This window comes from Mesoplodon bidens (assembly GCF_964165515.1).
Source record: "Mesoplodon bidens genome assembly, chromosome: 5".
In the NCBI taxonomy this organism is placed as follows: Eukaryota; Metazoa; Chordata; class Mammalia; order Artiodactyla; family Ziphiidae; genus Mesoplodon; species Mesoplodon bidens.
The window spans coordinates 86,723,537-86,735,190 of record NC_138161.1 but is presented as its reverse complement, the minus strand read 5'-3'; the positions used below and the strand labels follow the sequence as shown (position 1 = coordinate 86,735,190).

Below are 11,654 nucleotides of genomic sequence, written 5' to 3'. Positions count from 1 at the left end.
GTCAGCTGCTTGGGGGTAGGGACTACAGGTTCCTTATGTTGTATCTTCCTTGTTTGGTACATAGTAGGGGTTCAGTTGGCCGAACGAAGAAGGGAAGGTGGATCGGGTCTCCCAGTTTCAAGATTCTTCAGATGACCAACTTCCTGAGTGCTGCAGAAAACTGTAATTGCCTCGTGGAAAAGCAGTCTACTTCTCTTAATCTGTATAGCGTGGAATAAAGACTGTGAGTTGGGGGAATTCCCTGGCGGTCCAGTGGTTAGGACTCAGCACTTTCACTGCCTGGTAGGGGAACTAAGAGCTCGCAAGCCATGCGGCATGGCCAGAAAAAAAAAAAAAAAAGAATGTGAGTAGGCAATGGGGCTGAAAATTTGAGCTTATTTCCCAGGAATCGGTCCCCTTGCTATAGGGAAACTGTTTATAATTGTGCCTTGGCATTGATGGAAACTTTAAAACAAACATTCCATGCTGCCTTCCAGTACTGTTATTTAATAAGTCACTTTGGTTGGAGCCTGAGGGAATCACTAGACATCTTCAGAGTCCTTGCATATGCTGTTTTTAAGAAATAAAATGTACAATCTGTCCTTAGGAAAGAGACTGAATTGGAGGCAGGCTGGAAGGTGAGGTAGAAGCAAATGTATAGGAGTTTGAGAAGTGGGGAACTCTGAGGGTTCTACTAAACAGTGAGAACAAAGTTATTAAGAGTTTCAATCTTGTAAACCTTGCAGAGCATATGCAACTAGAGAGCAGGGATGGAGATGTGATCTGTCTTACTTGTGTAGCATCTAACAGCTCTTTCTAGTCGTGAAGTCTGACAGATATTGTATAGACTATATATTCAATAAATGCAGACCAGTTTCTACATACTCATTGCTATTTTCTTCAGTTGTAGACTAATTTGTTAGTAATCTTTACTTTTTCTTTGCAGTACAAACTGCTATAATTGTAAGAGGTAAAGATATGGGTAAGTTAACCATTAAATCTTCCTCATCTAAATCCCTCTTATGTTGATCATCAAACACATCTTAATGTGAAATCTTTGTAACATGCATTTGGCATATACTTAGTCTCAGGTTAACATTAAGTTCACAATTTGAAGCTTGAAGTTGATGAACAGAAATACAATTTAAAATCATAAGCTGGTCAATGATTTGTTCTTCTGGAAAAAATGTTAAGTCTGTAGTTTCGCACATGTTCTTTTTCCAGATCAGCAATTTTTGCATATTCTAAGTGCAAGGTACTTGCACTTATTTAATACATTTTCCTACCTCAGTGAACACACGGTTACACAGCTAAGAGTTTAGAAGTATAAACGTTAAGTTTTAACAGTGGTTGTCCCTGCAGGGTAGATTTGGGGGTTTTCTGTTTCCTTATTTTTGCTTTTAAGTATTTTCTGAGTTTTCTGTAATAAGAAAATAATCTCTATTTTAAAACAAGAGGGAAGTTTTGGTTAGAACACGTAAATTTAAGATTAGAAATATTCAGAGAATCTGATGGTCGCTCCAAGAGCCACATCTTCTCCTTCCCTCTAGACTTGCCCCTCATGAGCCCATTTCCAAGTGGTTAGTATAGTCTAAGATGCAAATTTGATTGTGGCACTTCCCCACTTTGAGTTAATTCCCTCCAAAGGTACTTCAGGGTCACTGTTCATCCTTATTATCCTGTGTAAGTCGGTCATCTTTCAGTTCCAAGGGACAGAAGCCTCACAAAATAGTTTAAGCAAAAATGAGGAATTCATTCACTCATGTAACTGAAAAATCCAGGCAAGGCTAGATCTAGGAGTTCCAAGATGGCATTGTCTTCTTTCCTGGTTCTGCTTTTTTCACGTAGGTTTTATTTCTAGGCAGGCTTGGTCCACCTGAAGGAAACACAGCCATTGGTGTCTCCAGGCCCACTTGGTCCTTAGAACTCTAGATCCTGAAGAGAGGGCTTGGATGGTCTGGGTTGGGTCATGCGCTCTTCCATGGGGCCAGTCACCCTAGAATGGAATGAGGAGACTACAGAAGAGGAAGGAGTGTTCCCCAAAGGAAGAGATTTTAGGCAAACCATGACCGGGCTCCAGAGCCATCACTTCTGCAGAGGTGCATAATTGAGCAGCTTCTCGGGCAGGTCCATGTGGGCCAGTGGCATGCAGCACTGCAGGGAGTCCTCCTGGGTGTACTGGGCTTGCAGCAGCCCCAGGCAGGCCTCCCACTTGTTGCTGGCGATCTTGCTACACGTGAAGCAGTGCACAGGTATGATCACGGCAACAGCACAGCATCTGGCTGGTCCCAAAGGCTGTCCCACCATGGAACTTGCTAAATGTTTGTTAATGAAGTAGACATGAGCTGTGAATCACATTAAATACTAAATTATGCTAAATTAAGTATCACTGGCCTTTGAATATGTTATAGTCTCACTTGATATTGGTGTATCCAATTAGCTAGGTAAAGGGGTCTTACCTTGGAGTCCACAGACCTCTAAGGGATTTGATAAAATTCAGGGGATATGTGAACTTGGATGGGAAAAAAATTACTTTTTTTTCACTAGACCGTAACTGAAATTTAGTATTTCCTTTGATTATAAATGCATACAACAATGCAGAGTTGTTTTAGGCAGTAACGTGACTTCGTCACTAACAGAAATCAGGTCTTTTCATATCACATTACAGTTGCAGAGATCTCAATATATTGTTCATGCTACTTCAATGTCATAGCAGTTATTAAACTCTGCTAGATCTGGTTATTAAATGAACATATATTACTGTACCACACACATACATATTTTGATAACTTACACTTCAACATAATTGGTTTTGTAATGCTATGCATTTTATTTTCTGCACTTAAAAACATTATTCAGAGAAAGGATCCATGGCACAAAAAGTTGAAGTGATCTAGGTATTCAGTTAAAACAAGATGAGACCAAAGTGTGATGATTTGACTCCAGAGAACCTTAGCCCACTTGACTCTTTCTAATGCCATGCTGAAATAGAGATGAGGAGCCTTTTGGACAATCCAAAAACTACAGACCTATGTGTGATTTACTTTAGTTTCAGAGGGTCTCTGGGCTAGAAGAGTGGAGTAAATGCATTTGGACCTACTCAAAAACTTGTAACTAAATGCTGCAGACATTGGCTTAGGAGCTTGCTAAAGACGACAAATTTGTTTCTTTGTGTGGTTATCTGCATAGGTATCTACCAGAATAGGATTTTGGTTATCAAAACTCGTCGGGCAGAAAATCTACAAACAAATGCTGGAGAGCGTGTGGAGAAAAGGGAACCCTCTTGCACTGTTGGTGGGAATGTAAATTGATACAGCCACTATGGAGAACAGTATGGAGGTTCCTTAAAAAACTAAAAATGGAATTACCATATGATCCAGCAATCCCACTACTGGGCATTTATCCAGAGAAAACCATAATTCAAAAAGAGACATGCACCCCAATGTTCATTGCAGCACTACTTACAATACCAAGGTCATGGAAACAACCTAAATGCCCACTGACAGATGAATGGGTAAAGAAGATGTGGTACATATATACAATGGAATATTACTCAGCCATAAAAAGGAACAAAATTGGGTCATTTGTAGAGACGTGGATGGACCTAGAGATTGTCATACAGAGTGAAGTAAGTCAGAAAGAGAAAAACAAATATTGTATATTAACTCATATATGTGGAATCTAGAAAAATGGTACAGATGAACTGGTTTGCAAGGCAGAAATAGAGACACAAATGTAGAGAACAAACGTATGGTCACCAAGGGGGGAAAGCGGGGGCGGGGGTGGTGGTGGTGGGATGAATTGGGAGGTTGGGATTGACATATAGACACTAATATGTATAAAATAGATAACTAATAAGAACCTGTTGTATAAGAAATAAAAAAAATAAAATTCAACCCCTCCCCCCCAGAAAACAAAAATAAAAACAAAACGAAATTCTTAGGGCATGCTCTGTAAGGTTGTGAGATACTTTCTAATAATGTTTGGGGACAAGGACCTGTCAAAGAGGTAAACTCTTCATCAGAATTGTTCTCTAGGAATTTCTCTGGTTTACTGGTCTTGGTTCCCAATAGGAAGCAGATGGTTCTTAAATTAAGACACTTTGAGGAGATACTAACAAAGATGTGGGGTGTAGGGGAGCCACAAGAGGAGGGACAATAGCTTCAACAACTCCAGGCTAGTATCAGCAGAGCTGACATCACCCCTTGGCCAGAAGGGAAGAGAACAGGAAGTGGCAACTCGAAGGAAAGGAGTGAAGAGAAGTTTAGAGGAAGTGGTAACCTTTGACTATTGAGGGAGCCCATAGTGGGAGAGCAGAAAGAAGAGGTTACCCTGACCATCCTCAGATCTCCAGCTAGGACACTCCTTAGCCACACCCACCCAGAAGCCAGGAGGCGAAGCAGCCCACTGCTGTGGTCTACTCATAAGTCTCTTGAGGGCAGAAAGCAGAGTGGAACTGGAGAGGTAGAAATATCCAGCACATTTGGCAAATCCCTACCATAGCACTTTTCACACTATCTGATGGTCCAAGAGGGCAAAACTTTTTTTTTTTTGCGGTACGCGGGCCCCTCACTGTTGTGGTCTCTCCCGTTGCGGAGCACAGGCTCCGGACGTGCAGGCTCAGCGGCCATGGCTCACGGGCCCAGCCGCTCCGCGGCATGTGGGATCTTCCAGAACCGGGTCACGAACCCGTGTCCCCTGCATTGGCAGGCGGACTCTCAACCACTGAACCACCAGGGAAGCCCCGCAAAACTTTTTAAAAAATTCATGGCTACACCTAAAATTCTGGCACGTTGTGTTTGGTATTACTGAACAAATGGACAAAGAACTGAAATACTGCTAAAACAAAGAGTAAAAGGAAACTACTACATAAAATTAGGAACTAAGCATTTACTTTCAGACAGAATGGATATTTAAAATGTTATGGAAATACTGGAGCATGATAGCAATAAATCCTAGTCTGTAGATCAGACAGATATGTCCACAGCTTTATAATACAATTAAGTACAGCTGTTCCTTATTTGTGGATTCTGTATTTGTAAATTTGCCTGTGGTTTAAAACTTTTGTGGTGCTTTCACAATCATGCATAGAGAGGTGAAAAATTTGACTTGCCCAATGCATATGTTCCCAGTTGAGGGTGACAAGTTGACATGCTGTGTCCTTGGTTCAGCTCTCTTAAACAAGCATCCTTTTCTCTATTTAGTGCATTGTTTTTTGCATTTTTGTGTTTTATTGGTGATGTTACTGTTTAAAATGGTCTCCAAATGTAGTGCTGAAATGCTGTCTAGTGTTCCTAAGTACTAGAAGGCTGTAATAGACCATATGGAGAAAGCATGTGTGTTAGATAAGCTTGGGTTGGGCCTGAAGTTATGGTGCTGTTGACCATGAGTTCAATGTTAGTTAACTCAACAAAACAGAAAGACACCTAAAACAAATTTATGTATGGATTAGCTGGTGAAAATGTGGCCAGAAGCTCACACAATAACCCCAGTATTTCCCCGAGGAGCAATGATTCAGTATTTGTTAATTCCGTGTTGGTGGTGACTTTACAGAACCTAACTACACGAATAATGATGATCAACTGTACTTATTGTTTTCCAATTCCTCATAAAGATTCAAAAAAGAAAATTCAATTTACAAAAGATACAAGATGATTTTTCTATAGTTAGCAGCTAACTGGTACTCATAATGTAAAACCAGAAGGGGGGAAAACATTAAAACCCATCACCACTGCATAATTTTAATGTGATATATTAAAATTTATTACTTTTTGATAGTATTTGGCTAAATCCAAATTATTTCAATGAAAGTCATCTAGAAGGCCATATAGTTTGAAAATTAAAGAAATCAGTGGGAGGGAAAAGGAAAAACAACCTATTTAATACATTGACTTTACAATCACAAATGCATTATTATTATCTGGACTCAGTTCGTTAATTCAATCCTGCTTATTAGTTAAGTCAATTTATACCCACTCCACAATAAATCCTACATTATCCAAAAGCTTCATGCTTCTATTTACAGTAGCATAGCAAACTTGAAGTTTTTTGTTTTTTGTTTTTTAAATCACGATTCCAATGACTAATGTAAACAATTTTCCATGCTCTGGCATAAGAATAATGTTAGTCAACAAAGACAGCCATCTATTATTCTGAGAAATGTAAGTGGCAGTCTTTTGATTTTTTGTTTAAAGTATACAACCTTGAATAGTAAAAGAGCTGAAATTTCTAACTTGCTTTCTAACCATAGTAAGAATGACATTTTCCCCCAGGGACCACCAAATCTTTATAAAACTTTGTACTAACATTCTTTAAGAATCCACACATATCGATAAGAAAGACTTTCCTGCCATGCTCCAAATGTCTTAAAGGTTAGACACAGTACATATATTATAAAGAGCTTAAGGATAAATATTGAGTGCCTGGGCATTATCACAACAGTAAAGGTTAAATCATTTTTATTTCTGAAAAACACTTTTGGTACCATTATCATATCCCCAAATAGGTATTAATGCTACTGGTGATTAAGAAGCTCAGAAGTTATAATTATGCATCCCTTTTGGGGAAATAAAGCAGAAGAGCTCTGAAAATGTGAGGGGAAAACACCCAGGCACTTAAATCAATGAACACTTGCTAGGAGGAAACTTAAACTGACTGCAGCCTTGATAGAGTTGCATTAACATCAAACAGCCACATTTCTGTCCACTTAACAAGGAATACTATAAAGAAGCAAACAAGCCATGTTTAACAAAATGTGTCAGTATACAGAAAGTGTACTTTTTCACAGTTAGAAAAATTTAACATCTTTAGTCTAACACTTAGGTGGGAAACTGCCTAAAGAAAAATGAAGACCTATACACACCACCTATTTCAACTACAAAGCAAAATGCTCTCACTGTGACTGAAGGAAAATAATTTAATATTCATTATCATTTTATAAGAGTATAACTCCAAGGAATGATTATGCTCATAAGTAAACACATGATTTTTCCTAAAGATTTTTTTTGTAACTAAAGTTTGCAAGACATGAAATCAAACTGCAAAACTAGTTTAAAGCAATTAGAGTCCAATGGTTCTCTTATGTTTGCTTTTATGTTATTTTAAATTGATATTTTAGAACAGTAAATTATCTTTCATAGCAGTCCTCCTGGTCTGATAATACAGCACCCCATTTCTGAATGTAGAGATTTAAGATAAATCAAAATGAACATTAAGGCGTACAAACAGCTACTTTAAGTCTGCTCTTATTTAATAAGGATCGTTTTAATTCATATTCAAATACATGGAATGTTGGCACAAAACTGAAGCTGCTGCAGAAAGATCACAGATGTTTTGTGGGTTATTGAAACTTCCGTTTCTCTAAAAACATATGCTTAAATGGTCTTAATTTTACAAATTTAAGCGTTGAGAAAATGTCTAAATAAGAAGTCAATTAAAATAAAATGTTTATTTGTAAATTATGTACAGAATACATTTTACTTTATGACAAGGAAATGGGAAGAAGAGCCATCACCTTCCAGCCAATGCTGCTTGCTTCCTCTGTTGGAGATGACCACCTTACTCTGAATCAGTCATACAAATCAGTTTGGATTTCCTAAGTTGGAAAAGGAGAATTTGTAGTTAAACTAAGTGTTGCTGCATTATTACTAGTTGGCTTGTTTCCACAAAATGCTTTTGAACCTTGCTAACTCAGAATCTTGGAAATTTTCTGGTATAATTTTATAAACAACAAAAACTAAACTATCAAGAACAATAATTTAAGCATTTCACCTTAAAGAAACTGTGAAATGGCTACAGAACTATGCATAATCTGAAATGTTGGTGTTTGTTTTTATCCCTTTTAGTTATTTTGATTAGTCTAACAGTAAAAAGCCATACAACTATCAAAAAATGTCATTAATGTAAATGTCACTGTGGAAAGTGCACCTTTGATAACTATCAAAATAAATGAGACCTATTTACTGTAAAATTATCAAATAGATAAAACTTACAAATGGCTTTAGACTGTACCAATAATAGTATTACATGAAATGTGGGGCTGAATATAACTGCTTGGATGTCAAATCCACTTCAGTAAATGGATTTAAAGAATGCTACAAATGTCATGTGTACATGATGATGATCAGCCAACCTAGAAAATCCAATCTCTTGCACTTATTTAGTCCCCAAATTAGCCAGATTATGATTTTTCATGTGAAGATTTAGTTGTTTCTCCATCATTGTCTTCTTCTTCCTCCTCTTCACAATCTCCATCTGTTTGCTGTTCCAGTTCCTCTTTTGTGATCATTTCAAAATCATTCCCATTTCCACTACTGTGTTGGGACCGGTCATCTTCTCGCCTGTCACTGTCTGTGTCTGAATGCCGTTCTCCCCCTGAGCCTTCTGTTCCATGATTTCCTGGTCCTGCTTTTCCTTCCTCATCTTCCTTTTTCTCACTGTCTGACTTTTCCTCACTGTCGGACTTCTGCTGCTTTTTGGTTTCAGACTTCTCATCTTTCTTTAAGTCTGCTTTTGGTCCTTTATATTCATGTGTGTACAGAGGCCTGAAGGAGTCAATGAAGCCCACGTCAGCAGTCAGATTTGGCAAGAACCAAAAATGGTGCCTTCCTCCAGTTATGAGCCAAATGATGAGAAATAGAATGCAACGAGCTGTGGGAGAAAAATTTCTCTAATTGAATAATTCAAGCATTGACTCAGAAAGCATGGAATATTTGTTAATGAAAAAGTGGGAAAACATTCAGAGTTTTATTATTTGCATATTACATGCACCTTAAGTATAAACAATTAAATCCTAGTTTAGCAGCTATCAACAGTATTCTAGGCACAGAGCATTCTTCTCTGAACTTGAGGGCATAACGCTACAATGCCATTCAAAAAATTGCTTTTATAATTTTTTAATTTGGGTGCTATTTCATGGATATACTTATGATTTATGCACTTTGCTATGTTATAGTTCAGTAAGCACAGCTGCCAGTTGGACCCTGAAGTACACAGGAGATCACGGTAGAAGAAAAAGGAAATAAATGCAGGATGAAGGATACCTTAAGCAGCCTTAAAGAGGAGAAAGCAGGCCTGCACCATGACTTCCCTAGACCCCAGACACTTTTGCCTTTGTAAGGCAATTCCTTCATTAAAAAATATTAAAAATTCTGCTTTCCCGACCATACTGGTACAAATACAAATATAATCCTGCACAGGTTCACTATGGTATACATGTGTATATATTATTACTTTTGATTTTAAAAGAAATGAAACAATTTCCGTGGGCCCCTAAATGTATCATGAGTTCAAGGCATGTGCTTACCCTGCCTAAAGGATAAGTCTTCTAAGAAAAAATACTTTTGAACAATAAGATAATGTTTTACTAAAAGTTACGAGTTTCTTAAATAAGTATATAATTTCTGTTTATTTTAAGGACCAACCTTCTCCCAATATTAGGAAACATACAGTGCTAATGAAAGCCAGATTGCTTCAACAAATAGGTTTGAAGTTACTCTTTTAGAGCAATATATGACAAAACTGCGGTTTAGATAATGGAAGAAATTGAGAATTTTACAAGTTTATAGTAATGAGCTATCACAAACACAAACCCCAGTATTTCATATAGTTTTCTCTTAATTTACCAAACATATTGAAGAGCTGAGTGAGTGATTTGCCTGGTTTTTCTTTTTCTTTTTTTTAAGGTCATGATTATGTGAATGTTATGGACTAATCAATTATGACAGGCTTTTTGGTTTTATTTTAGTTTTTGTTTTCTTTACTGATAATTATATCATTGTTTTCAAATAAGACCTGAGAAAAGCTCATCTATGTTTCTTCCATTATATTGCTTTGGACAAATAAAATGGTTATAGCTGCCTTGACTTTTATAAAGCAGTAATTTCTATTTTCACAAAAGAACATAAATATTCTGAAAGACTGTGTGTGTATACATCAGTATCTTTTGTGGTACAACCAGAAAAGGCAAATATACTTTGAAATTATGGAATAATCAGTGAATAAACGCCACTGAAAAAAATAATGAACATCTCTTAAGAAGGCTGCATATTTTTCCCTCCAAATAGAATTATGATGTTATGATAGGCTTTGAAGGGTTGTTAAAACAGACAGTTCATAATATGAAATCTTGCCTCAAATCCAAGAAAGAGCAATATCGAAATGGCAAATAAAATCTAAATTCTAATGCCATATATAAACTGGGTATAGCAGAATTCTAACATTTTTTACAGTTTTTCTCTATGTGGCAGTAGATTATCACGGGCAAAAGGAGAGGAATCATGAGAAAACTGCTGTGATATGTATTGTCATACCACTTCTATACTAAAAGTGACATATTTAGAAAATCGGCAAAGATCTTATTTTAAATGGCAATACTAAGAATATGTATTCAAAGTAGCACCAAATATAATTTTGACCAATATATAATACTTCATGAGATAATATTTAAAAAATCTCCAATTTATAAGTGGGGTAAAGATCAAAACCATTTGAAAGTATATTTGGAATTTTCCAAGAGAAGCAACATTTTCTAAGAGAAGCAATGAAAACGTTGGGTTTATTTTCTGATTTGATTCACAAGACTATTTAATGCACAATGCTACTTAAATCCATAGTGTATTTAAAATGAAAAATTATAGAAAACATTACTGAAGAAACAATACTTTAAAAAGCAAAACAAGATAACCATAAATTACTGCGAATATTGGTTTAAATAAAAGATAACCAAGTGGGTCAATTCTATTCAGTGGAGTTAAACCTTTGCTGAAAAATTTCAAAGAGCTTCTAAATTTTCAGAGATTTGGGAACCAGAAGACACCAACTTGATTAGTATATTTAATGGCAGATAAAAGTTTATGGCTTCTCATTCTTGATGCAGGTAGTACACTACCACGAATTACCTGCTTCACACTCTTAGATATTATTTCTTGGCCTACAAGTGTGCTGTTACATGCAGAAACTTCAGGGGCTATTTTCAAGGTGACTAAGCTAGAGGAAGGAAAAACTGAAAGGTGGATGAAAAAGGCTTCACACACAGTCAGAGATCCCAGAAAAAAATGGAGGCCCATAAACAAGATGAATTGAATGAAAATACTCAATGAATTCCTGGGTCCAAGGGTGGTGGCACCAACTCAGGACACTTTGATGTCCAGGGTGAAGGGATGTGCAGAGGGTAACTGCTTAGGGCTATAGCAGTAATGCTTTATAAACATAAGAATCTATTACGTTATATATCATAGAATCTCAAAGTAACACACACCCTCCTCAGATAATCTTGGCCAAATCATGTCCTCTAAAAACAGATATTAAATCATTAATGTGGATATTTAAAAACATTTCTATAAAGAAGTACTCCTATATGTCCTGGTGGAAAAGCTCGTTTGTCATTTGAGGAAAACAATCAGAACTTAGTACCATATACCAACATAAGCTCTCGATGGTTCAAAGAATTATATATAAGGTTAAAAAAAAAATCACTAAAGAGTTTTTAGACAAGCATAAAAAAATTCCTATTTCTTTCCCAAAATGAAAAACTAAATTAGACCAGTTTACCCTATACAGGAAAATCTTCAAAGACTAGAATTTTAAGCAAAGTAATACTTGTTTTTTCTCATAGTAACATGTTCATTGTAAAAAATACAGACAAGGGGCTTCCCTGGTGGCGCAGTGGTTGAGAG

The 11,654-nt window shown here is 36.7% G+C and overlaps 1 protein-coding gene across 1 annotated transcript in view; it reads right to left on the bottom strand.

Moving 5' to 3' along the window:
• Positions 1–7,210: 7,210 nt before the first annotated feature.
• SEC62 (SEC62 homolog, preprotein translocation factor) overlaps positions 7,211–11,654 on the bottom strand; it is a 28,767-nt gene continuing 24,323 nt past the window's right edge. Inside the window, exon 8 of the mRNA XM_081234320.1 lies at positions 7,211–8,628. Coding sequence (XP_081090446.1) covers positions 8,159–8,628 — 470 coding nt within the window. The 3' untranslated portion in view covers positions 7,211–8,158. The remainder of the gene's footprint in view (positions 8,629–11,654) is intronic.